Source organism: Melanotaenia boesemani, chromosome 10 (genome assembly GCF_017639745.1).
Source record: "Melanotaenia boesemani isolate fMelBoe1 chromosome 10, fMelBoe1.pri, whole genome shotgun sequence".
Taxonomy (NCBI): domain Eukaryota; kingdom Metazoa; phylum Chordata; class Actinopteri; order Atheriniformes; family Melanotaeniidae; genus Melanotaenia; species Melanotaenia boesemani.
In genome coordinates, this window is record NC_055691.1 from 23,409,778 (window position 1) to 23,437,216 (window position 27,439).

At 41.3% G+C, this 27,439-nt stretch overlaps 1 protein-coding gene across 2 annotated transcripts; it reads left to right on the forward strand.

The window, feature by feature from the left end:
* The first annotated feature begins 461 nt into the window (after positions 1-461).
* Positions 462-26,459, forward strand: cd82b (CD82 molecule b). 2 transcript variants are annotated; one of them, XM_041997664.1, is made up of 9 exons: positions 462-616; positions 6,284-6,390; positions 7,349-7,421; positions 16,669-16,793; positions 17,945-18,019; positions 20,066-20,164; positions 21,495-21,668; positions 23,375-23,458; positions 23,819-26,459. In XM_041997664.1, exons 2-9 carry the CDS (start codon positions 6,328-6,330, stop codon positions 23,894-23,896), a joined length of 771 nt encoding a protein of 256 aa, XP_041853598.1. In that variant the 5' UTR covers positions 462-616; positions 6,284-6,327; the 3' UTR covers positions 23,897-26,459. The 2 variants fall into 2 exon arrangements, with proteins under 2 accessions (XP_041853598.1, XP_041853599.1); XM_041997665.1 differs by having other exon boundaries at positions 6,318-6,390.
* Positions 26,460-27,439: the final 980 nt, after the last annotated feature.

Consider the following 27,439-nt stretch of genomic DNA (forward strand, 5'->3'; position numbering starts at 1 on the left):
TTCCCCAATGCATTTAGTCCTTACAGGTTTCATAATTCCTCATTTTTAATTTTATTTCTAAATTAAGAGTTTCGTTTACAAGAACTCAAATGTAATAGTATTTTTTTTGTTGTTGTTTTTTTGTTTTTGTACTTCTGCTTTTTCTTATGCAACACCTCTTATGTTCTCTGCTACTTCCTATTGCTTCTATGAAGACATTTTAAAAGCCCCATAATTACCCGTGGAGCTTTAAAAATTCATATTTGTATAAAACTACAGGGAGTTTGCATTCAGTCATTGCAAACGCCAGCAAATTAGACACTCGAAGCAGGTTTTCTGCAACTAATTTATTTAGATGAGGAAACAATTATTTTAGCATAAACATGTAACTAAAGTTAAAGACCCAGTTATAACAGGAAAACACACCTGCTCTACAACTGCTGTATATTATAGGACAGGGGAGGGCACAGAAGAGTAGCTAGTCTACCGCCGCATGGTGGGGGTGTGAACACTTGTCCACACACGCAAACACAGTCCACGCAGAGGGACGCAGACAAACACTGTCTCTCACCAAGACTACGAGCAGTCAAGATAGCGCACGGCCACGTCTGGAAACACTCCTGGAAACTAACTCAAAGTAAGTTTTCCTCATTTTAACTAGCTAGCGATGAGAAAAACCCTCGACTGAGTATGAAAACCTGTCTTTGTACATTAGTCTAGACATGTTTTGACTGGTCTTGAACTGACTTGCACCGAATTTCTGTAAAACTAAGTCGGAGCAGGAGATGAACTACTAACTGATGCTATAGCTAGCTGTGTCGCGTTAACGTAAAGCCATCCCTCAGTGACGGTTGGAGCGAAGAGCGACTTAACGGTCTCAGGACAAACTGAAGAGCTTTACATCCAGTTTTTAAAAAAAGATGAACCAAATGCTCTCTAGAGTCTGACCTCTGCACGAGTTCTTCACTTTTCCATTGTCTACTTGGCTGACTTCTCTGATGTAAACCAAAAAATGAAAAGATTAATATTAATGAATAAAATCTAACTTTGGAAAACCGTTTAACGTCGGCCATGCTCACACCGTTAACATGCTGTTAATGCCTAATTCTGTCACCCATCATAGCTCTTTCATACATCTCTCTCTCTCTCTCTCTCTCTCTCTCTCTCTCTCTCTCTCTCTCTCTATATATCTCTCTCTCTCTCTCTATATATATATATATATATATATATATATATATATATGACAGTCCGTAAGTATTGAGACGCATCGCCTGATGTTTTTTTCTTGTGTAATGGCTTAAACATGTTGAAACTTGAACTGGACTACAAACAGAAACATAGATGAAGAGTGGTCCCTAAAGACCTCCAGGATTAGCTTTCCTCTCATTATCACATTGGAATGCAGTTATTTCACTTCACATTAATATTAACTTTCCAAGAGAATGTCCAGTGTTTGGGTTATTGTCGCAATCACTGTGTCCTACTTTTTTAGCTTCCCAGACTTGTTTCCTGAGTGATGCATAATTGAGCAACACAATGGCAATAAGAATCAGTAGCCTTCATTTGAAAGTAGCTTTGATTGCATCTCAGTTTTGACAGGTTGCTTTGTGGTCCTGGTGTGAGTGGACAGTGCACATTGGAGGTGAATTAGTTTACAGTGACTGCTTTCACAATCTGTACCAAAAAGATTTAGTATTAAACTGTGACCCACCATCCCAGACTTAAAGGCAACATAGCATTATAATACAGTTCTTGATTCTGCTCTCACATTGATTATTGTAAATACAGAGGTCATGGTAAAAGTTTATTTCTCCTGCAAATGTCTGCTCGAAATGACTTTTTATTGACACCCAACACTGTCAGTCAGCCCGACAGCCGCAGTAATATAAGTGGATGTTCAGGATGGTCCTTTAGATTAACTCAAACTGTATGGTGTGCTGCTTTATTCATCTGTAGCATATTCTTATATTATTAACAATGTTAAAATATATAATAAGCCACTCTAAAACATGACATTCAGGTTGTGCTCACAAAAAATTGTTTGCCACCTGATGGTTTTCTTTATTACATCAGTGTCCCATTGTTTCATGAACTTTTTTTTTCTTCCAGCCCACTGCAGTAGTGAACCAAATCATTTGCACATTTGAGAGTAGGGAGGTGCCTCATAAGCTCAGATTAAAAGCTGTGTTTTAATTCCAGGCTTTGGGTGGTCCTCCCCTCATGACATGGCTCTGGTAACTAATGATAGACTGATTATTTACCTTTTCTCATTGCATTCAGTGTTTTTATCAAATACAGAAAATCTAAATCAGTCTAATATCTAACACCTAGAAAGATCAAAGCAAAAACCATGATATTGACATTACATATTGACCACCCTTTTCAGTAGATAGGTGGCACATGCATTGCAACTTCTACTGATGAACTCTTTTGCACCCCTTACTACAACAGTCATAACTGAAAACCACTTTGAGGCGAACTGACAGTAAACAATGACTGTGTTGCACACATTTTATGCAACATCACGTTACAGCAGTACTTCAACATTCACAGTACAGTAGCTTCAAGTTGTTAGGCAATATGTTGGTTAACAGACACAGTTGTGAAGCAAGAAAAAAAAAAATGCTCATCATTTCTATTCTATTCATTTCCATCATTGTAGCCTGGCACACAACCACAGTGGGATTTTTACCCATTTCTGTCTGTCAGTTTAACACCCCCCCATAAAGCAAAAGTCCATCTTTATCAAGCTGAAATATCGACACTTCAGATATACTTCTGGACACAGGCGGAGGAAAACTTTTGGAAGTGTAGACAGTAATTTAAAGAAACAAAATTAGCACTGGCAGCCCGTGTTCTCCGCTTGCAAGCTGAAATATTGCTCATGAAGCTGAATTGACATAAAGAGCTCTTCCTAGAAATGTAAACCTCTAATATTCAGTATTGTCACTAAAATGCTGCTTGGACGACAAGCTTCATCATGTCCGTGCAGAAGGATGAACAATATTGTTACAGATGTTAAAGCAGGACTCTGGCCTTGGTATTAAAGGCTTTAGAGGTACCAGGATGATGTATGCAGGGTTTTTTTTCAGTGCCATGACCTCACAGATGTGTAAATGGGGCATATATGAATGTTAGAAAGAAGTGGTAGTTGGAGGTTGGCACGTTGCCTGCCTTTTTGTGTTTAACACTGTTATACTATGTTAAACCCACTGTTTCCTCCACAGACACAGCTGCTACCATCTGCCACTCATGCTGTCTTCATGTCCTTGCAACATGCCTCTGAGCTCACTCTGTGCAATAACTGTGAGGGACCAAGCTGATAAAGAACGAACACAGGTGGCTTTAAAAAGAATGGGTTTTATTCACCACAAAAAATCCTCAACAAAATATATCAGGGCCCTTAGAAGAGGTCAGATGAACAAAACTAAACCAAAGTCATAATGGTAACTCAGAGTAACTTCAAACTAACTGTTTAACAAGTAACACAAGAGAAACCAAACTAACATAACCAACAGGAAACAAAGGGGAACTTAAATACAGTTGATCAGACCAGTCTAAACACACTAGGGGTTAACAAATTAACTAAACAATAAAAAGAGACAGAACCTAATAGTTAATTTAATTATTATTCAAACAAACAAACTAACAACCAAGGACTAAGAAAGCAACATTTAAAGAATATGAACTAATGATCCCCCCTCTAACCCCAGCACCAGTAAATAAGAAACAAATAAGTTAAATCAATAAGCAAAGATTTAACAAAGTTGAAAATGTAATAGTGCCTTTATGTGCACACTAACAAAATAGAACGAAAGAATTTAAACCAAATTTAGACAAGTTTTTTTTAGACAAAAAACTTTTTTTTCAACAAAAAGTCTTAAGTGATAAAGTGACATAACTGAAATATGTCGGTGTGTGGGGTTACTGCCTTTATCTGGGTGGTCGAAGGTGCAGCCATCACAATAACCAAACACTGATTTCAGATGAACATTAAATCTCTCATTAGACTTCAGACCCCATTTGCTGGAAGTCATGACACAAAACCGCAGGGAAATTTGTCTGTGAATAAGAAAAGAAAGAACTAAATCTGTCTATGAGGTTTGGAAAGTTCATGTGACTCATTTGGAGTTTCCTTTTTTTTTTTTTGATGTTGTTTTCTTTTTCCTCTCTTCTTATACAACCATACCCTGCCATGCTTTTGTGTGGAATTGTTAATACTGTATATCTGGATCTATTCTGTCCAGCAATTTGTCTTTTTCTGCGTTTTTAAATGAAGGATTTTTTTTTCTTTTGCTGGTCTCGGTGTTGACTCTGCAAACAGGATGGTTTTCAGTGTGTAGTGCAGGAGTGTCATCCATTTTCAGTCACACAAGACAAATTGCAGCCCTTTGCATTTGCCAAGGTTTTTACTCTGTATTTGAAACATTTTTGTCCCCATCAATTATCCAAATGTTGCGTAAAAATAGTTTCCTTTTAATGTAAGTGGCACTGAGGCAATGTAAGAAACTGTTTAGAAATGGACACAGCTCAGTCAGCAAACAATGGTTATCATAACTAAGTCCTTTTTAATCTCCACTGCTACTCAACATCTAGACAACAATCTCCTTTGAGGATTATCTTCTTAACAGGCGTAACTGCTGTGTGGTTTGGGTTTTACACTGTTCAGTTAGGAAATCATTAAACTGTGTTAGTATTTAGGTCATAAGGTACATTTAGATGCTTCCTAATAGTAATGTTTATGTTGACTGTCAAGAGATCTGTTAAGATGGAGTGTTCAACATAAAACTCTAAGCCTCTTTTGGATCCCAGGGTTAATAATGCTGCATATTTCTAAACCTTAAACTTGCCAGTGTTATTTATCCTCCTGACCAATGAATATAACTTGAAAGACTAAATAGAAAATAGAAAATTAAACATCATGAAAGGCCTTTTTTTATATATATATATATTGAGGATTTTTTTGTTTTAATTTGTACAGCACAGTAGAAACATACAGCAAATGGTGGTGGACTTTTGTGACTGCAAGTGAATAAATATCAGCATATTTAGACAGGTGCCGTTTGTTTTAAAATACTATTATATTTTTAAATTCAGCTTTAGCTTGCTTCCCGTTCAGGTGGTGGACACATTCAGAAATGGCAGCAGTAATTTCTTCTCCTTTTAATGCATGTAGTCATAGACACTGTTAATCAACTAAAGAGGAAGATGAAAGTGTTGCATTTAGATGTAACTGAGACATGCTACCAAATGAGAAAAACAACTTTATTTACATGCTATAAGGTTTAACTGTGTATTGTTTAATACACAATACCAGGTGATTTTTTTCTCCATTATATAGTAAAACCTTTTAAATGTAGAATAGGAAGAAGATAACATTTTCTCATCTGATCCAGGAGTTGGCTTCACTGGATATTTTTAGGCTCTTGGAAAAACCACAATGGATAGTTATATTTTTGGTGCTCTCAGTGTAGATGAGGGGCTGTAGTGTTGTAGTAATATTTTCTTTGGGCCTGTGAAGTTCTCACTGAGTCACATTGCCAGGAACAGTTTCATAAAATAAACTCTGCATATGGCGCTGCCTTGGCCCACAGGTGTTCTCTGAAAGGAAAGTGTTGCTTGCAGAAAAGTCTCTGAACGCAGTCATACAGTATTACAGGAAATAGAAAGTATACTGCATGAGTATGAGGTAATCTGACTGATGTAGCTGTAACATGCTCCAGTTGAATGAATGAATGAATGAAAAATACTTTATTAATCCCAAAGGGAAATTCAATAAAGTTTTTCTGATTCACAAAATTAGTATGCTCTGTGTTAGTCAGTCATATATTTCTGTGTTGCTTTATGAACAAACTGTTGCTGCTTGTAAACATTGTAGTATATAGGCTTGGTTGTCCTCTTCCCTTGATGGTAGTAGCATACATAGCCACATGTGCTGTCATGGCCCCTGCACTGTAACCATGAGTTCACCACTCATCACTTTGTAGTGGTTTTTCCTCCTATCTTACACAGTTTTGTTGTCTTAGTTTACAACTAAGACAACAGGTAATTTTTTTTCAAATAAAAGTGGGAGTTGTGGAGGAGGTTCAGCTTTTTAAAACGGGAGAAATAACTATTGTGAAGAAATAAAGCCAAATGTTTTGGCTTTGAACGTTAAAGCTTTGTTTAATCAGGAGTCCAGCTGTGCAGATTTTCCTGCGTCCTCATTCTGTGGCTCTTGCAAAACTGAGGCAAGGCTAACTGTCTGGGTTTGTTTTATTGAGTCTTCATCTTTACTCTGTTTCTGTCTCACTTTGTATCTCAGGTTTATATTTCACTGCAACTTCTCTACCCTCCAGAATCACAATCATGGGGAAAGGATGCATCTCAGTCACCAAGTACTTTCTTTTCCTCTTCAACCTCCTTTTTTTTGTAAGTAATCACATTTCATCTCTTTCTGGTTGCAGCACATACAATTTTTACTTTCTTGTCATCTTTGTTTACATTAAATGTGATAAGATATTCTGTACTATCTCAGCTGAATAGTACACACTGTCTGTGGCCTTTCAAGTTTTTATTTGAATATTTGTTTTTTAAATTCAGATCACACCGTTAATAAATGGAGATACAAAAGGAAACGTTGTTGTGAGTTTGCCTGGGGGAAGAAACTTTACAGTACAGTCTGATCTGAACAACAGCAGATGGTTTCTGCTTGTTTCCTCCTCTCTTAACTAACTACAACATAAAGTCCAGTGGCTGATAAACCCCCTTGCCCCTTAAACTGACTGTGAGGATGTCCAGACCTTTCCAATGAGTCTGCGGCTATAAACCTGGCACAGACCTTTTGAAGTGAATGCTCAACTGGTGTCTAATAGGAAGCGTGTGTGTCTGCGTCAAGTGTTTGTCCATGTGGACATATTATGGTTGGTGAGGCTAGGGGAAGCCAGGAAGTGGTGGGCTAATGATAGCCGCTGGGCACTCAGCAGACTTTGTAAATGAACAACTCTTAACCAGGGCACTAATTATGTTGTAGGGATGTGGAGGGGTAACAATACAAGCAGGAAGCTGATGAATCAACAGACCCCCACAAGATTTTCCCTCACAAGAGTGCCCCGTATCTTCTAAAAAAAAAAGGGGGCTTGCTTAATTTGATGATATTCTAAACTTTGTATAGTCTACAGATCCACGTTCCTGACAAACTGTTGCTATGAAGGAAAGAGAAAAGCAGACAAAGACAGGGAGACGAGTTCGGGTTTGATTAGCTCCAGATGTAAAACGAATGAAGCAAAAAAAAAAAATCCCCTTTGGTAAAGACATGCCAGTGCTGATTCAGTGTTTTACTCATATACGATCTGGTGTCTGATTATCTTTTTTTCTCTCCCCTCAACAGATCTTTGGAGCAGTGATCGCTGGATTTGGACTGTGGGTTCTCCTTGATAAACAGAGCTTTGTAGCTGTTCTGCGTAAGTGTAAAAGTGTAAAAGAAAACACACCTGCTGGCTTTCTACCAAATCCAGTTACAACATTCACATAAAAACATGTTCAGCACTTTTAAACAAAGTGCTCTGAAAACATTTTACATGGAAATAGAGATTGCAGGATGGGGAAAATCCTTGGCCTCCTCTCAGCAGTTTATGAAGAAATAATCTCCAAGTACTCATTCCAAGGAAATCACTGAGGGATATATGCACCAAAATAAAAATATGACTGATGAAACTTGCAGATAAGTAAAAGCTGCCCTGTAGACATACAGACAAGCGGTGGCAAGCACATCTGTGGGGAGTACGTAGGTTGGTAAGTGGGCTCTTGATTATCAAGGCAGTTCTAGCAGTTTCATCATAGGCTGGAAAATAGCTGTTCCCCATAGTTTCCACAGAGTTTTACTTTTAACTCACCCAGATGGTAGAAATGCTCAGAATTCCCCACTAACACAGATGTAGCCACATATTTTTGTTGATTCTAGTCAGGACACATATCCTCTAAATAATACGGTCTAATGGGAGAGGTTATCTGCTTTTTTTTTAAAGGCAACAATGTGTTTGATTTTATTTTACAATGACCTTGGAGAAAGGCTGATTAAAGCCAGGTCCAGCTGTGCCTGAAAAAGAGAAGTATGAATGGAAACTGTTTGTTGCCACAAATCTTTTTATACATTTTTTTCAGTGTTCATCCCACGTGAAGTGGGATGAACACTGAAAGCACTGAAAGCATCAGTTTAGGTTTTTTTCTTGAGTATAAAGAATTCTTCTGATGAAATATTTGGCAACGTTATCCAGAGGAATTATACTTATGCTGTTGATGGTGAACCCAGATTGTTAACCCTCAGTTCAGACTGCAGCTAAACCTCAAATGTGGATATGATCTTCGTCTCTGTGTAAGGCTGAAAAGGCTCTGTGATCTACTGTTTTAATACAGACTTAATCTGAGGTAAAAGGGGAATATATTTATGAAAGGTAAGATGGTAGTAATTTATATGGAAAGGACAGTAAATAACTGCCAGTGTACACAGCTCTGTTACCACTACTTTACCTGGAGCATGTAGTTACATGTTAGTTGGTTAAAACTGAGTTTCTATTATTCACTTTGCTGTCCATCATACTATATTGATTTATTTCTCTTTTGTTTTCCTTAGTTTGCTGTTTGACTTTAATTCCATCACCCTGTTTCACCTCTACCCTCTGGCAGGAGGATCAGAGCTGAACCCTGCACAGGACTGCTCCCACAGCACAAGTCCTGCTAACCTTATCCCATTCCAGTGCAGCCCCCTTGTGTGAATCAGCTTAATAACACACTGCTATTTATAGCAACTTGCACCCTATAGTACTAACACAAAGCCATGATTAGAACAATTATATGAATTTAAATGGCTTTCCAAGTCACATGCAAGTATCAGTTAATGGATAAATGTAAGTACACCATAAACTGGGAGTAAAACAACATCTAATATTAGACACTTGTTTACATGTACATCAACGAGAACCAGAGGTAGATAAAGTCTCACAATGTGAGACACACTCTAGAGCAGGGATCTCCAACTCCGGTCCTCGTGAGCTACTGTCCTGCAGGTTTTGGATTCTACCCTGATGCAACACACCTGACTGAAATCACTGGGTCATTAACAGGTTTGTGCAGAGGTGTGTTGTAGTAGGAGACATCTAAAACCTGCAGGACAGTAGCTCACGAGGACCGGAGATGGGTCTAAAGGGTGGTGGCAATCCAACCTGCTGCTATGGAAAAAATGTTTAACATATAATTAAAAGAGTGTAATCAATTCATAACTTCTTTTCCAAATTTAGTTTTTCTGATGCATTCATATACTCGGGTATAAACTTATCTTTAAAAAAAAAAGGTTATAACTGATTTGGGTGATAATTTAGTGGTTTCATACTGACAAAGACACAGTTGTGAGGGACAGTGGAAGAAATCTATCTGAGTTGTCAAAACACTTAAGTTTTTATGGAGACCATCTGGAGCTGCTCTTGTGTCTTACACCAGTCACTCTGAGTCTTTTCTTGCTATTCAGCTCTGGAGGCTGGTAACATGGGAAACATCCCTTCGAGGTTGTTATTGAGCTGAGTTTCCTAATCTCTGTTTAGGCCTTCAGAAAACAAAGGCAGTATACATCATCTTTGCCACGGTCATGTCTGTTGTGATATTTTAGCTGTCCTTCCATAGATAGCATGATTCAGCTATAGCTTCAGGATATTCCTATGTAGGGTTTAATCTATTTCTGTTACTGGTACCTAGTATGGGTCAACTTCGGCTCCTCCTTGGATTCTGACTGGACTGGAAATCTCATACTACTGTGTAGAGGAACAAAAGATGCAGGCAACTGTTTATTGACTCAGAGTATTCCCCCTTTAGAAGTTGTACTGTTGTCTGACCATAAACAGGATCTGTGTGTTTTCAGCTTCCATTCTTTACGAGTTCTATTAGTAGAGGCCTTTGCTGCTGCCCCAGTGACCTCAGACAGAGAAACTATGTGAATGTTGTATTTTCAGGCCCCTGTATTTTTCAGTTAAAGGACATCTTCTCCCTCTGTGTTAATACAGCAGTGTTAATAGTCTATTCCAGTGACATGATAACTTAAGCATATCTTACTGGTGTTTGCAATAACACAGCTTGCCACGTGTTTATACAAAAGTAGGCCTTGGAAAGGAGCTGCTCTATGTGAACTGGAAAGTGTGCCAAAGCACAGTTTGGAAATATGCTTCGTATTAACACAGAAACTTGTGCACAGTCTTGAAGAGAGAAAGAGTGTTCATGATTATGAGAAGATTTTTCCCTTGGACCATTTAAACTTAAAGACTTAAAAACAGACTTAAAATTTAGGACTAAGAAGCCACTAGTGTTTACTTTTTAAATCTGGACATAATGTCAACTGTGGCTTTTCACCATCTGTATGCAAGTTAAACATGTAGCTCTGCTTGTGTTTACTGTATGAACTGCAGTGCCAAACAGTTCTTCCTTCTTCCACAGCAGCCTTCTTGTAGAGCACCATTTTTTCTTTCTTTTTTTTTTTTTTATGGAAAGTTCTATGGAAACCACTGAAGGGACTATTACAGCGTATCTAGCAAAGACCTACGTGGAAACTTGCTATAATACAGAGCCGAACAGCCTGGTAACCAGGCATACCCACGCTGTCGCATAACACACCGGAAGTGCCTAGTATCTGATACTCTGACACTGATACATCTGCAGGTGTGCAGCGTTGAGATGAGACACTTTGAGAGTTTTTAACAGACTTCAGGTTAATAATTTATTATACAAATAGCTGAATGGTTGAAAGTTGCGTCTCAGTGTCACTGGTTAGGCAAAGTAATTCTCTCCACAACCTGACCAAAAAACAAATGCAAAAAGAAAATCGCTGTATTTAAAAGTGAACCTGCTAATATTTATATTCATCTACTTTTGTGCTTTATTAAATTTCCTTGAACAGGAAACCAAACACACAGACACCAGGTGGTGTCACTTATCATTCACTTTATTGATAATCTGAATAACAACTTATAGTCTAGATGAAAAGATATGATTATATTACTATGTGGAAATCCCCACTCTTTACTGTAAAATCAGCACATCAGTGTAAAAAAAATATGTAAGGTGTAGCATGCAGATCACTGTTCTGTCTCTGTGTTGGATTATAATCTGTTACACCTCACAGTAGAGCTTCAGTAGTGTGCTGCTTGCCTTTGTTTGGTAACATTCAACATCCAATATTTTCCCTCAGCACCCCTGCTTGTTCAGATTTCTCCTTAAATTATTTCCTGCATGTCCCCAAATCCTCTACATAATCACAGTGTTAAAGAAACCAGTGGACATATGTTGCTTTAGCAGATACTAGCTGTGTGTGTGTGTGAATTAGAGAGTAAAATGTCGTGCATCAGCAGTGTGCTGCATATAAAACATGCAGTATGCCTGTCTGCCTTCTATTAAATGCTACCCTGTAGCCACATCAACACTCAGCATATGTTGACCTACATCTTTTTAGCTTTCAACTGTTCTCAAACCACACGGCGTTCACCACTGTGGTAACCATTGCAGAGTAAGCAATGAACATGCATTTGAGAGTGTTTTTGTGCATCCTTGTACTTTATTAGGTATTTTAATATTCTACATTTTCTGTGTGGAAAACCTGCCGTATTTAACTTTTATGTTGTTGCATTAAGGTTGCAGTTGTTAGTCATCTTGACTATTATTTGGCAATTGTTTTACGGCGTGGCTCAGCAAGGTAGAGCAATCGTCTTGTAACCCAAGGGTTGCCGGTTCAATCCTTTTTTTTTTTTTTTTTTTTTTTTTTTTTTTTTCTTTTTTTAACCTGTCTTGTCCAGCATCGTTGCAAACAGAATGATTGTCTGGCTGCTGTCTGGTGCTGGGCAATTTTACTCTATCAAGCAGGGATTTATACTACATGTATAAAGTCCCTCTTGATGACATGAAAAACTTTATTAAATCAGACTCTTAATGCTGGACTCGACCGGAGGGGACAGAGAGAGAGAGAGATAGAAAAGAAAGTAGAGAGAAGAGGGAGGGGAGAGAGAGGGACAGAAAGGGTGTGGGGAGTGCGGGTGGGGACTTAAAACATTATACAGAAAACCATGTAATCCATACTACTTGCAACATATATAGCTAAGATCATCCTGGCCAGTAGGTCATTACACAACTAGTTGATAATAGTAACAATAATAATAATCACAATAATAGTAATAATAATAATAGTAGTAGTAATAATAATAAGAGTAGGAGTAATAATAATAATAATAAAAAAAAATAAAAAAAAATATGATAATAGATATAAGTGAAACTGCTGTATTCAAGAACACGCGCAGAGAAACCTGTGTGGATATGCTGGAGAACTCGGCCACACGGCGACGCAAAGACTGTGTGGAGACGTTCAGGAAGGAGTGACCATGCAGAGTGATCATGCAGATGCCACCTCACTTGAACAGAGGCCAGAGTCAGGCCAGCGGTCCCGAGACCCAGGCCACCAGCCCCCCCGTAGGCTACAGATCCCGACCGGTCCACAGAGACGACCACTCGCCCGCCCAGGAAGGCAGCAGCAGGAGACCCCAGCAGGAGCCGCCCCGCGGACACAGGGCACCGGCCCCGGCAGGCCGAGGCCAGCAGTCCCCGACCCCCCCGGGCACCGGCCGCCCGAGACAGACGGGGCAGAGGGCCCGGGCCCAGGAGCGCAGGGACCCCCCCAACCCCCACAGGCCAAGGGCCAGCACGCCACCCGGGGGGACCCGGCCCGCCCAGACGGCCACCGCCAGAGGCCAGCCCCACACCCCAGCGCCCAGCCGCACACCCCGAGAACCAGTCCGGGGCCCCCCCCCCCCCCCCCCCCCCCCCCCCCCCCCCCAGACCAACACACACAAACACACACACTCTCCTTCCACTCCTCCATTCATCCTCCCACACATACACCATCCAACCCTCACATACTCTGTCCTCCCACACACACACACCATCCTTCCACCATCCATCCTTCCACACACACACCATCCTTCCACCATCCATCCTCCCACACACTCACCATCCTTCCACCATACACTCTCCCACACCTACCCCATCCTCCCACACACACATCATCCCTCCACCACTCATCCTCCCACACATACACCATCCTCCACCTTCACACCTCCCACACACACACACACACACACCATCCTTCCACTACCCATCCTCCCACACATACATCATTCTCCTACACATACACCGTCCTCCCTCTCCTACACCAAACATCCACCTTCACGTACCCCATCCTCCCACACACACACACCATCCCTCCACCATTCATCCTCCCACACCCACACCACCCCCCCTCCCACCCACCACACATCCACCTCCACACACCCCACCCTCCCACACACACACACCATCCCTCCACCACCCATCCCCCCACACACACACCACTCTCCCCCCCACACACACACACACACACACAAACACCATCCCCCCACCACCATCCTCCCGCCACCCCACGCCGCGGGGGGACAGCCCCAGCCAGGAGGCGAGGAGACACGAACCAGGCCCCCACCCCCCCCACCCCGCCCCAGTCCCCCACTCCCCACCCCCAAAACAGCACCTTCCCCCCAGGGCCAGCAGCCAAACCCCCCGGGGCAGCCCGCCCACGCCCCGGGCCAACGCGACAGGCCACCCGGCCCGCCCCGCCCCCGGGCCATCCATGGAGACAGGGGCGCTTGAAGACCCCATCCCCCCTCCCTCCCCCACTAGTGAGGGAATATATTATGTGCTGTTTGCAATTAAAAAAAGAAGGTTAAAATTGGGGGGCAGTAACTGCATTGAGGAGGGGGTGGGGCCACCTGAGCAGTCCCACCCACCTGACCTTGCATGTTCCACCCCCCAAAACGTGTTTGTATGTTGCAAATGTTATTTGTGCTCAGTGACTAAGTGGAATTAAAAGCTGGGAGGCATGCTGCCGCTCGGCGAAGCAACGGGGCCACTATGATGACCCCCCTGCCCCGCCCAGCGCAACAAGCACACCCCCCACGGCCCTACCTGTGTATGTAGTGAAGAGTGGGGAGGGGAGGGGTCAGGAGATGTAGGTCCAGAGGGGGGTAAGCCTCCCCCCTGGAAGACGACCCGCCAGTGGCTTAGGGCGCCCCCGTCCCCCGCCGGCCCCGAAGGGCGTCACAGGCCCAGAGCAGGCACCCCAACCCAGGCACGCCACGAACCCCCCCAGGGGCCAGCCCCCAGCCCAAGGGGCCACTTTCCTCTTTCTGAGTGGGAGGGGGGCGAGGCGAAGGAAGGGAACCCCAGGCCCCCGCCCCCAACACCCAGCCAGGGCGCCCCCCAGAGGACATGTCCTAACCCCCTGCAAACGCACACACACTCTCACACACCTCTATACACCAACACCTCAATACGTGCACATACCTCCACACACACACGTCACGCACATACCTATAAACACACACACCGGTGCCCACATACACACACACTCTCATACCCCTCCATACACATACACCACTACACACACACTCACATACATACCTGCATATACACACAAGCACCTCCATACATACTCACGCCTCCACCCACTCCTTCACTCCTCCACACACACCTCGACCTCCACGTGCACACACTCATATATACATACCTTCACACACACCCACATCCCACATAGACCTCCACACACACACCCGCACACTACTCACACACACACATACACGCACACACCCAGACCTTCATACACACCCACACACACATACAGCACACACGTCCCTCTACACCCACCCACACATCAGCATACCCACAGACACACACACACACACACACCCACACACAAACACACCCCCACCCAGGTTCCGGGGCTGCGACCAAGCACCAGGGCACGGACCAACCCCCGGCATGGCACATCAGGACGGGCCCAGCTCCCCCCAGCAGCGGCAGACCCCCCACCCCCAGGAGCGGGGGGAGACCCGACGCCCCAGAGCCCGGGGCCCCCACCCGGCCCACCCCGGGCCCGACCGGCCACCCGGCCAGGGGCCAACGGACACCGGCCCAGGCACCCCGGCAGCCACCCCCCACCGCCACGAGGCAGCCCCACCCCGGGGCCCACCCAATGCCGCCCGCCCAGACCGGAACCCCCAGCCGACCCAGCAGCGGAGCAGCCTAGATCCCTACCCAGGAGATAACCGGAGACCTGAAGCCACCAGGGACCCCCCACCCACATCCGCCCCCATCCCAGCGAAGCCGCAATCCTCCACCTACATTAAGTGATGTAGCCAGTCACAGGGGACCAGAGGGAATGAAAGTCATCTGACTGGTTCAATCCTTGGCCAAGTTGAGTTCATGTCAAGGTGTCCTTGGGCAAGACACCGAACCCCTAATTGCTCCTGATGGGTCGTGGTTGAGCGCCTTGCATGGCAGCTTCCGCCATCAGTGTGTGAATGTGTGTGTGAATGGGTGAATGTGATGTATGATGTAAAGCACTTTGGGTATCATCCCAGGTACAGTAAAGCGCTATATAAATATGGACCATTTATCATTTACCATATTAATCATTTGACCTATAAAATGTCCAAAGAGTAAAAGGGTCAAATATAGTTGGGACTTGGTTAGAAAATATTCTGAGCCTAACAGATGGTTTTTTTTTGACTTTCTGATAACGCAACCTGCATCCTGTGATAACAAGTGCACAAGATGTTTTTTTTAAGAAAAAAGAAAGGACTGAGGAAATCTACACAGTAAAATGGTGCAAGTCAAAGAGAGTTGTTCATTAAGTCCCCAACTAATATTTTCAATGCACAGAGAGAATCAGAGTAACACAGCTGCACTTGGAATAACAGCATGTGCATGTGACAGGATGCATACTATCAAGAATCGTCATCTATGGTATTTTTAAGATGCCTACATGCATCCAGTCAGCTTTCAAAAAAGCAATCCAAAAAATCAGCATTGCAGTATATTCACCAACTGCATTGCATTAGAGCAGCAGGGGTGTGCTTTTGTATTCATCAGTTTCTTCTCATGATTTGGAATCAGCAATCTGATGGCTTGCTTTCTTTGCTTGGGTCAGGCATCTTTATAACTAAAAGCCATTTTTCAAAGCTCAGATTCTGGCTTCATCTGCAGACGACACACTAGTTCTCAGGAGCATCCTCATTCCAGATAACATGCAGCCACATAATGGCTCCAGTTTATCTTCTCCAACCTTGCAAGCATTTTCAGACTACCCTACCCCTTTCTAATCTTGAATCTCTCTCTTTCTCTCTCCATACCAATCTCTCTCTCTGCATACCAATCTCTCTCTCTCTCTCTCTCTCTCTGCATACCGAAGTGAAATAAATTAATCTTGCCACAGGCTGACTTGTCCTGGTCCAACTCCCTCTGGTGGCCTGCTGTATTAAAATAAGCTTTCATGGGAGAGAACCATTTGAATGCTTTGAATTTAACATAAAGGGGTTGCTCTGTGAAGGATTTCTGGCTCATTAAAACCATCTGTGTCAAAATGAGGGAAGCTTGACTGCGTAGCATTTGTGTGGGATACACACTTTTTATAGAGCATGAAGTTGTTTTTGTTTTTTTTCTTTTTTTATTTCAGAAACATTGATCTCTGTTTAATTTTAAAACTGGGTTCACCTACAAACAGTTGATACTAACATGTTACATTAGGCATCTTGGCACCACTTATTCTGTATAGGTTTAACACTTCCTGTGTGTTTTTCTATGTTTCTTCTGTAGATGAATCATCACACACAGTGACGGTGGCTTCCTACATCCTCATTGGAGTAGGTTCCTTCTCAATGGCCATGGGCTTCTTCGGTTTATTTGGAGCTATCTACGAAATCCGTTGTCTTCTGGTTCTGGTAAGCAATCTCACATCGACTTAGAGCTTTGATGCAACATACAGCAGCTTAGTTCTTCGAAGAGGATCATTCTCCATGAGAAAAACGGCGGATTAACACCTCTCACCGTAACATTTTAAACTCAACATCTGATGACTGTTCTTTCATGACTGCCGAGGACACACAGTATTGTGAATTTTAAAATTCGCTCTGCTGTTCATCTTTCTTGTTCATCATAAGGAAAACATAAAATTTCCCAAACAGTCTCAGTCAGGCATGGTGTGTTCTGTATCTACAGGAGCTGCTAGCTACCATTCTTATGCAATTACTGTGCCATTAGTTAAGATACATAAGACCTAAACTTGTTTTTTTTTTGTTTGTTTGTTTTTTTATTGCATACAACATTCATCTGGGTGCACCTGCTTGTGCTCTCAAGCATGGCTAATAACACTTGATAGATTCCTGCTGACAGTAAAGCCCTTCAGTATTCTGCTAATGTGTTGGACTGGGAGCTCACAGCATGTGTGGATTTACTGAGGGGAGGGAGGTGACAGAGATAAAGCCAGTGAAATGTAGGGGGTACAGAAATAGTGGGGATGGGTGTCTGACCTCCACAGTGTTAAACCTGTAACGGGTTAATCAAAGAACTGCTGTGACCTACTTCTTCCAGTGACAGTGACCATCTGGCAGATGACCCCCAATGACAAACGAATACTCGGGGAAGACATAGATGGAGCTGTACAGGGATCTGAATCTAATCATTTATTAGTGAGAAAAACTATAATTACATTGTAAATCTAATCTAATTAATCTATGTCCAAACATTAGATAGTTTGTTGAATTTCCAATAACAGAGTGGGGGTCAGGGGTAAACATGGCAGCAGAAAATAGTTTTGCGCTGCTGCTGGAAATAACATAGAATAGAATAGAATAGAAATACTTTATTAACTGAGACATTATGAATCTAAATTTCCTATTTTATGGCCAAAGAGCCAAACATTTGGCTGAAACTTGGTACTTTGCAAAGGTGAAGGCAGCTACAGCTTTGTGAGCTAAGGGTAGTGCTCAAGGCTTCATTAAGATTTTTTGTGTTAGATTTTCATTAGTATTAGCAGTGCTAAAATTGCTGATTATAAATGTTTTAAACTGGCATTTGTCTTTATACCTCACAGTACTTCACCTGCCTCCTGCTCATCCTCATTGCCCAAGTCACTGCTGGAGTTCTCATTTACTTCCAGAGAGATCGGGTGAGACTACAGCTTTATAATACTTCATTAGTTTATGCTTCTTTCCTCTCTTACTCCTTATTTTCATTCTTTTGTAAATTAGCTTCTAAATTATTTTCTCTTTTTTTCCTTTGACTGTATACGTAGCTCTTGCCGCTCACCATTTTTCCTTCCACTGGTACAGTTTTAGCCTACCAGGGTCTTGTGTTTCCCCCACATAACTGTGAAAGGCTGAATGTGGGTGTGCTGTTAACCCATGGGGGACCCCACTGCATCCTGTGAGGAAACAGTTTCAGCTCACTGAATGGAAAGTGACAGGATGTCAGTTTGCAATTGATGTGGCTTGAGATGTTGGTTAAAAGGGAGACAAAGCAGGTGGACTGAAGGAAACATGATTACTTTACAGGTGGTAGGAAGCAGGATGTTTTTTAATTTATGTTTTGTATTTTGTGTTTCGGTAACAGACATTTTCCAGCACAATGGATTTTGCTAACATAGCAGTTGCACACTGACATTACTGATATTACCCCATTAGATGGTAATTATCAAAACGGATACCCTGCACAAAAAAAGTTTAGCTTGAGTCTGATGACACAGCGCCCTCTATAGACAAGTTTTTCTTAAAAAAAAAAAAAAAAGTGAAAAGATTCAAAGACTTTAATGAATTTTTTTGCAGATTTATCATAATAGAAAGCAGAAGTGTGTGGCTGTGAAAACCTAAATTTAATGGAATGAATCGGGGGTAAAAACATTTTTATAAAGCTCAAAAACAATTTGTTATTCTTGGTACAACATTGTAATCCTGCTTTAGACATCCAGACTCAGGAGCCTAGACAGACTAGACAGGCGTCTACAATAGCCATACTCACTTTTTACAATGTTCACACTTAACTGGAATTAAACATACATAAACACCATATTGATTATCTCTCATGTTTTATGCACTTGTACATATATCACACCGTTCATCCCTGACAGTTTTGTACATTTAACATCTCATTTCACTTTTAGATTTTCATTGTACAGGGAAACCTGTTTCTTTACACAGGACAATAAACACTTTGAATCTTGAATCTTAGACTTCCTGGTTGCACATAAGGAACAAAACTCTTAATACAGCTGCACCATTGTACTGTGAAAATCTTCATGTCTGTTGTGTCCTCTGAGATAACAGACTGAGGATCTGAGGTAGAATCGCACCCTTGAACCGGTTCTATTCAATTACGGTTGAGAGCTATAATAAGGGAGCAGTCTTGTGTGTTTATTTAAAAGGAGTGTAATGTAAGATGATCATAACCATTCTCTGTAAGGACATAAAAAGCCTTTCCCTTAATACGACTCACCACTTAGAAAAGGTGGAGACAGTTTAGCTTAAAGCTTTTCAGTATGTATGTATATGTGTGTGTGGACATGTGTGTTTGTGAGTTTGCATGATAGCATGTGTGTGTCTGTAGCCGTAGACACACTCCCTGTGTTTAAGGCTCACCACAGGGCAGGGTGGTGCCCTTTCCCAGAATAGGGTGAGGCTCTCGCTCACTCTTTGCAGAGTTCAGAAGCTGCATTGTGGTCACTGCTTTGGTCTTTTACACATAAACACAGTCACTCTCTTTCTGAGCTATATTTTCACAGTGTTTCAGCCCAGTGTGGGGCTCCACATGTGTGAACTGTGACACTTCCCTTAAAAACATGAAGTTTAAATTTTGGCAACCAAGCATGGAAGAGATTTGGTGTGTATGGAATTTGTGATGTGTGTCTGGTTTATATGTTCTGCAGAGCAGGAACCTGCTAAAAAACAGTTCTTAAACTGAGTCAGGACCGATTGTTTTCATCTTTTCCTGTTTAATAAATAAAAATGAAAATGAAATAAAATGGTTTTGTCTGCTTTTTTGTTGTTTTGTTTTGAGTTTTCTTTTTTTTTTTTTTCTTTGAGTGCTGAGTTTCTTCCCTGCACCAGAGATTGCTGTCTGAGCTTTTGAAAATTCTCTTTCAATATTTAACTTTCCTTTAACAATGATCAGAGTATTTGCTCTGATTTACACTGATGATAAGAGTCTCTTCCCTCTGCAGCTGAAACATGAGCTATCCAACATCATCCAGGACATGATAATCAATTACACCGGGCATAACCGAACCGCAGAGCACACCTGGGACTACATTCAGAGGACGGTGAGTTGATGCTTAGTTGATGACTCAAAAAGCAACAACTGATTTTATGCTGTTAACATTGTGTGTTTTCAGAACTAAAGCAATAACTTTAGTTATTTTGTTTTTTTTTTACATAATACATTTACTTGCAATTTTTTTATAATAAGATTACTACAAACAGTTGTAGTGCTGCTATTTTATCAGAAATAATTGAGAAAAGCAGCTTCTGTTTCTTTTTGAGTTTAGAAAAAAAATAGGAAACTCATTTTTTGCCACCGGGGTCCATAGTCTTGTTCTTTTGGTCACTACCCACAGCCCGTGGACATAGGCAAAGGTAGGAACATACATCGACCGTTGGTGTGACCGCATTACTGCAGATGTCGCACCAATCCACCTGTCAGTCTCCCACTACATTTTTCCTACACTTGTGAACAAGACCGTGAGATACTTCAGGTCCTCCACTTGGGGCAGGTCCTGATTCCTGACCCGGAGAGGACACACCACCATGTTCCACCTGAGGACTGTGGTCTTGAATTTAGAGGTGCTGATCCTCATTCCAGCTGCTTCTTACTCAGCTTTGAACCTGTCCAGTAAGAGTTAAAAATCACATTGAAAAATAGTTGAAATCAATCAATAAAGCAAACAGGATCGAGTTCTGAAAGAATCGGTGACAAAGAGCAGCCCTGGCAGAGTCCAGCCCGCACATCTTGTTCAAATCTTATTCTCTTTATCTGCCAGTTTTGAGCCAGAGGGCTCAAAGCTTTGCAAATATCACTTGTCTTTGCAACTCAGTTTGGAAAACCCACAGACCTCAGTGTGAACAGCTTTCATTGGAAGAACTTTCTAATAAAGAAAGATTCCATACCATCCCATTTGACTGCAGTTTCTGTGGGTTATCTGGAATAACTGAGACACAGAAAAACATTGTTGGTCCAAAAGTGTTCAATGCCTGAGGCTCCACAAACCTAATCCTCTTTCCTTTCATTGTTTTTGGATTACTTTCATTGGTGTCTGTCTTCTGTATAAAGATTGATACAGCAGACAGACACCATTAGGGGCAAATTGGATCAAAACTTTGTTTTGCACTTTGGATGAACCCATTCAGATAATCAGCTCATGGCCCATTTCTTTCCACCTTTTCTCTCCCTCTGTCTTTCCAAAACCTCTTTGTTCTGATCTCTCTGGAAACAGCTGCCAAGAACAGATCGTCTCCAACGATTTTTGCCTTCATCTTATTTTTCCATTAATCTATGTTTCTCCTTTCTGTCTTGTACCCTTTCATTTTTTTCGCTCCATCCTCTGTGTGCTTTCTTTGCCTCATGATCTTTTTCTCTCTATTTCATGTCACCAGATGAAATGCTGTGGGTGGACAGGTCCAGGCAACTGGTCTGAGAACCTTTTGATCAAGAACAGCACCAGGTTTTCCTACTCGTGCTCCTGTCGTAATGATTCCCTTCCTGGCACAGAGGTGAGGGAAGTTGGCCTGTGTGAGCACCCGTCTAAAGATCTACCCATCTATGACATGGTATGTAAATCTGCAATGCTGTAAAAGTTAAAAATCATGATTTACAGGTGCAGCTAAGATATATTTATCATCAGATTTATCCAGTTTATTCCATTCCAGTCCTTATCAAGACATCACTAACATTTTAGTTAGAAAGCTGCAGCCTGTCTTATTGTGCTGAACAAATTATTATATTGTTAATGAGAGGAAGAAATGCAGGCCCCCATATTTATGTTGTTAGTTTTATAATGATCCTTACAAACCGTGGGCTGTGATGTTCAGCCAAATTATTAAAGTAGGTTCTTAGGGCCCTGTTTTTATCTCACACGTTACCTGTGAATCTCAGTCAATTTAAATTGACATAATCTTTTTTTGCAACATATGTAATACCAAACACAAATGAGGGTTTCATCATAAATGAGCATGGTTCTGTCTAATTAAGTACACTACATACCCTGTTTTTAATTCAAAACACTGCATCTGGCAAATACCTTCTCACATCTGTAAATGATAATTCCTATCACATTTTCATACAACTCATGTAACGTGCTCTGCAGGTTGGAACACGGGTGTTTTCCTCTCATAGCCTACAGGCTTGCAGTGTAGACTTTCCAAACAAATTATATGATTTCCCCCCTCAAAATAAAGTTTAATTAGAAAATATTTATATTGTTTCCCACTTCATATTAAGGATCAAAACGGATGGCAGGTCTTTTTTTATGAGGGTCCTGTTGTATTCATTTACTGGTAAATGTAATAAGGTTTTATTTCATGGGCATCTTTGACTCATCTAAGTGAAATTCTGAACTTTTACCAGGTACCAGTCAGTGGTTACAATAAATCCACAGTCTTGATTTATTGTCTTGTGCCATCAAAATGAGGCTGGGTCTACACCCTGGTCTGTCTGTGTTTCTTGAGCTATTCCTGAGGAAGCATGTCAGGGTAGTTTGACTACTGCTAAGTGTGATTAGCAGCAGTATGATGATTGTTATCCACGTCATCAGTCAGAGGTTTCACTGTTGAGGCTGAGCCACTGGAATATTATAACAATGTTGTTGAGACACATCTATTGGGATGGTTTAATTAAAATTCTTCTTTCATAAACTGATCATAAGGACCAAATAAATTTGAGTTAATTACAGCCGTACTTGTTTTACATATTGACTAAATTTACTTTCAGTGATTATTCATAACAATTTCCTGGTTTCTTCCTGAGACGATCTGTTTTGTCCTGGTTCGTCCACTCTGTCCTACTTTGGATCCCAAAACTCACAGATATTTGCATTCTAGTCCTGAACTTGTTGTGAAGTAATTCTTCAGCACTGTCATGAATAACCTCACACCTTTAAATCATTACATCCCTCGGTTTTACTTGTGTTGTGTAACTCCAGCTCAGTGTGGCTCTGTGGGTCGACATAATCAACAGCACAGTGATCACTGACAGCTGAAGCCAGTTGTTTGCATTGTACAATTTGTTTGAACTCCAGGAAACCTCTGTCGCTCTGTTGCTTGTTCTGCATGTTTCAGAAACTTCTCTCAGCTCAGCTAAGCTGTGTTATTCTTTACTTCGCTGACTCAATCCAAAACCAACAGTTGTGCTTTCAAAAGGCTCTGAGCATGTCCGGCTGGGATCAGGCAGCCATTCGTCTCCTTGCATGTCCCTCTCTTCCTCTTCCCATCTCTTTCTTAACCCCTTTTCTCACCATTTCTCATTCTTCCTCCTCTAGGGTTGTTCAAAGTTCGTGGAGAAATGGCTCCCAGAAAACTATGGCATTATTTTGGGGATCTTTGTCGGTGTGGCAGTTGTGGAGGTAGAGTATTCATTTCAAGACTCTTAAATTACAAACTTGCTCTAAAAACACACTCAAAGAAACCATGTAGTGGCCATCTATCTTATATTGCATGCTCTAAATTGTAGCTTGTACACAGTCATAGAAATTCAGATCTACACATCCCACAATATGTAGTTTAGCACACTCAGAAAGTAATTAAATTAATATCATAGGAGAAAGTTATGTCCCATCATGAATGTTTGGCTGGAGGTGAACCAGTTGTAAACTGCCCCCTACTGGTCACACAAGTCTTCAGCTGAAGCGCTTGCATGTTGGAGCAGATGCCCTGTCAGTCCGTTTCATCTCTGCTATCTAATCTGACAACTCCATTTGCTCCAGCTCCTGGGGATGATCCTGTCCATGTGTCTGTGTAAGAGCATCGTCCAGGAGGATTACTCCAAGGTGCCGAAGTACTGAGCTGACAGCGTCTCATCACAGAGATGGACTCTTTCTCCTTGCCTCACATTCTCCTCCACATAAGCACACAAACACAAACCTTCTCATTAAATAGCTGGCTCCACTGTTTGAGCTTCTAATGTCTTCACAGCTGTGCAAATTTCTCATGCCCCTTACCTCACACACACACACACACACACACACACTTCTCAATCAAGTTTGACATATTTGTATCATATAATTTTAATGTGTTATTATTTGTGGGTTTTTTTTATATTTTTGTTTAAAGCTTAAGAATTTTATCATTTGATACTATGCAAATGTCAGTTTCCTGGTCATTTTTATTTTCTTAGTCTTTGCTAACCTCAATGAAGCGCTTGACTTAGTGTTACCGTGAGCACTTTAGATACACTGGCCCTCATTTATCAAACGAACGTGGAAGTGAGGAATGATCTTACGACTGGATCCACGTATGATTTGTGAAACGTTTGTATCGTTTGTAACGTTTGTAGAATTATGTAGCAGAATTTCTCCAGAGAGTACAGCAGGATCCCCCCATTGGTCCGAGACACATCCACCTGTCCTTTAGCAACCTGAAGCAGCAGTCCACCGTGGCATGTGTGTGTGTGTTTGCGCTGTTGAACCTGCGCTCCTGCTCTGTGGCAGGGTGTGCCAGTGGGGTGATAAGATGCTCCAAGAGTAAATATATAGGTATGAGTTTGTTTTTTAAAACACAGATCCCTGTTTGCATTTATCATTACTTCAAGGTGTAGTATATAATGATTTATGGGCCTATTAAATTTGAGCCACTGCAATTGTCGTGGGCTTAAGCTGTCTGTCATATTTATTTTTCCAAATAATTTTTTAGAGTGTGTCAGTGTGCACGGCAAGCAGTTTCAGTAAGATATTTTATTTGTTTTGGGAATCCATTTTAATGCTTTTTTTGCTAATGGGTTAATTCTGAGTACCGAATATGTGGCTGTTTATGCTGAGATGATGGTTTGAGTTTTTTTTTTTATTTTTCAGGATCTGCTGTGCTGCATCGTTAATCCACACTGACTCAAACTTTCATACCCGATCTCAAACCGATTATGAGATTTAATCGTATCCCACGCTTATGTCCACATTAATAAATGACTTGCGTGGAAATGGACGTGCGTACAGATTTTGTCGTACGTTCATTTGATAAATGAGGGCCACTGAGAGCAGAAGCTGAGAGCCACATCTTCTGATCTCTTCTGACTTTTAGGGCTGGAAGATAAGAGGGAAATTAAAGGGTGTGTGTGGGTGCGTGGTAGACCCTCCTTAGGGTTATTGCCACCCTGTCATCCTGCAGCTGGTATTTTTGGTGCTAAGGGTGGAGGAAAGGCCCTGGGCAGGGCTGCTGTGGTGGAGGGTTTTGGCTTCTGTCATCAGCTCCTTGTACTCAGTAACCCTGATATTAGCTCAGCTGACACCCACCACCTCATCCTCCCTCCCCACTGCCCATCATCTGTGAGCATATCATCTTAAATTTCTGTGCATGACTGGTAACCAGTAGCTCTTTAAAACAACCAGTTCTGCTTGAAGTAAGTATGTGTATGATGTTAAATTAATATTTTATTTTTTTTCTCTCTTTTATAATTATTTTTATTTTTTAAACTGCATGTATTTGCTAAGGGAATGAGACATTTTTAATGCTTTGTCAGCATGACAGAATTTCACCCTCATGCTCATGTTTTAAGATTCCTATTGTTCTCTCTATTGTTTATGATGTGCAGAGTAAGGTTGCCACTGCAGCTCGTCAGCACTATTTTGGTCTGAATCAGAGAAATTGGAGCCCTTTGAGGGAATCTGTCATCACCTTAAAAACCATAATTTCTTTTCTTTTAACATGGAATGCATTTGGGAGCATATAACCTACCACAGCTCCTGCCCTGGACGTCTTTATTTAGGCACCTCACACCAGCCTTTATTATGAGAAGTTGAGTTTTTACTGTCATAGCAGAAAAAGGCAGCTGTGTGACCACAATGCATTTTCCCCTTCTTTGCATTGTTTATTTTCTTGGAAGCTATTTTCATGTTATCAGTAACATAAGCAGAAAAAAAACCATGAAAGTAAACATGTTCTTAGAGGCAACTTTGACCCCCAGATGACTCTTCATCAGCAATCCACATACTTTCCACAACTTTTGCAGAAATATTTTCATTTCCTAAGCCCATGTATCAGCCACCTCATTAGCTTCTCTCTTTCAGTTCATTTTATAACTACACTATTAAAGCAGACTTTTGGGTAATTTAGTGGGTAAATTGCACTTTGATGTGACTTGTAGTTTCTCAATGACAACATGAACAAGTCTTCAAATCATGTTCGTTATGCTATAATTAGGCAGAAAGGAGGAAGCTAACCATTAGCCACACCTTTAATGAGCCTTCTCTTCACCCAATTTAACTTGATAAAAATGAAGGCTTTATATTGTTTTAAATATTTTGTACACAGATATAGTTTAGCAGTAAAACTGAGACAAGGAAAGTCGTATTTAGAAACTTATTGTTTTGTCATTTTATTTTTTGAGACCTTAAAATAAACCTGAACCCACGAGAATCTCCTGATTTCTTCTTTCATTTCAACTAATTTGAAAGCTTTATGTTTTTTCATTCAAGGCTCAAGTTTCACAGACAGAACTCAACATATGGACTGATATTTTCTAGCATTTGATGTGACAGGTTTTGTTCCTAAAGCTGCCAGAAGATGGCAGTATTTGACTAACTGTGCTTCCAGTTCTTACTGAAATTCAGCAAGATGACTGTGTTGTGAACTATTAAATAGAAAATGAAAGATCCTTCATCACAAGATTAATTATATTCTAAAGCTGTCATTAATAAAAGATGCTGTTGTAATGATGGGTTTCATCCACATTCTAAAGAAATTTGTTATTTCACCACCTTCCCATTTCTACTCCTCTAAGCAAATTCATTTCTCTTTTTGTTGCCTAATTTGTATTTTTTGTTAATGTACTCCAACTCTCCCTGTGGCTCATCAGAACAAAGAGCTCCACATACATAAATGTCCCTGCTGTAACAAGACTGTTCCTCTGCAGTAACTACAAAAGAGCTTCTCTCATAAGATCTAGTCTGCATGACTGTCTTTAAAGGAAAGGGAGCCTCATGATGTCATGCCAGAAGCTCATGCAGTAACACACCACAGACCATTGCTTTCTAGCAGAGCAACCCACTCACAGCACTGAACTCACAGCTCTAATCCACTGTTGTCTAAGATACTTAACGTTGATATAATGAGAACAACTTTGTGCCCTGTCAGGAAAGTTTTCAAGTTACTCACAAGAGCAACATGTCAGTGAGGTCAGCGGGCTTCGAGAGCCAGACGAACATGAGCAACAGCTGTGGGAAGCAGGCGGAGAAGATGAAAGTGAACTGAATTTAGACTTAAGGCATATATCATTTACTGTAACTGAAGGAGAAACATCGGAGGAAACATGCTGACCAGTTTGACTTACTGTTTTCCAGAAATTAGACCCTCTCATTTAATTTTTTCACAACAGACAAAACATCTGTATTATTCCT

Excerpts from the sequence above, each read along its gene's own strand:
- cd82b (XM_041997664.1), top strand. The coding sequence starts at position 6,328 with ATGGGGAAAGGATGCATCTCAGTCACCAAGTACTTTCTTTTCCTCTTC. Across the intron at positions 6,391-7,348 it reads TCTTCAACCTCCTTTTTTTT|ATCTTTGGAGCAGTGATCGC; the intron begins GTAAGTAATCAC and ends TCCCCTCAACAG. Across the intron at positions 23,459-23,818 it reads TCGGTGTGGCAGTTGTGGAG|CTCCTGGGGATGATCCTGTC; the intron begins GTAGAGTATTCA and ends CATTTGCTCCAG.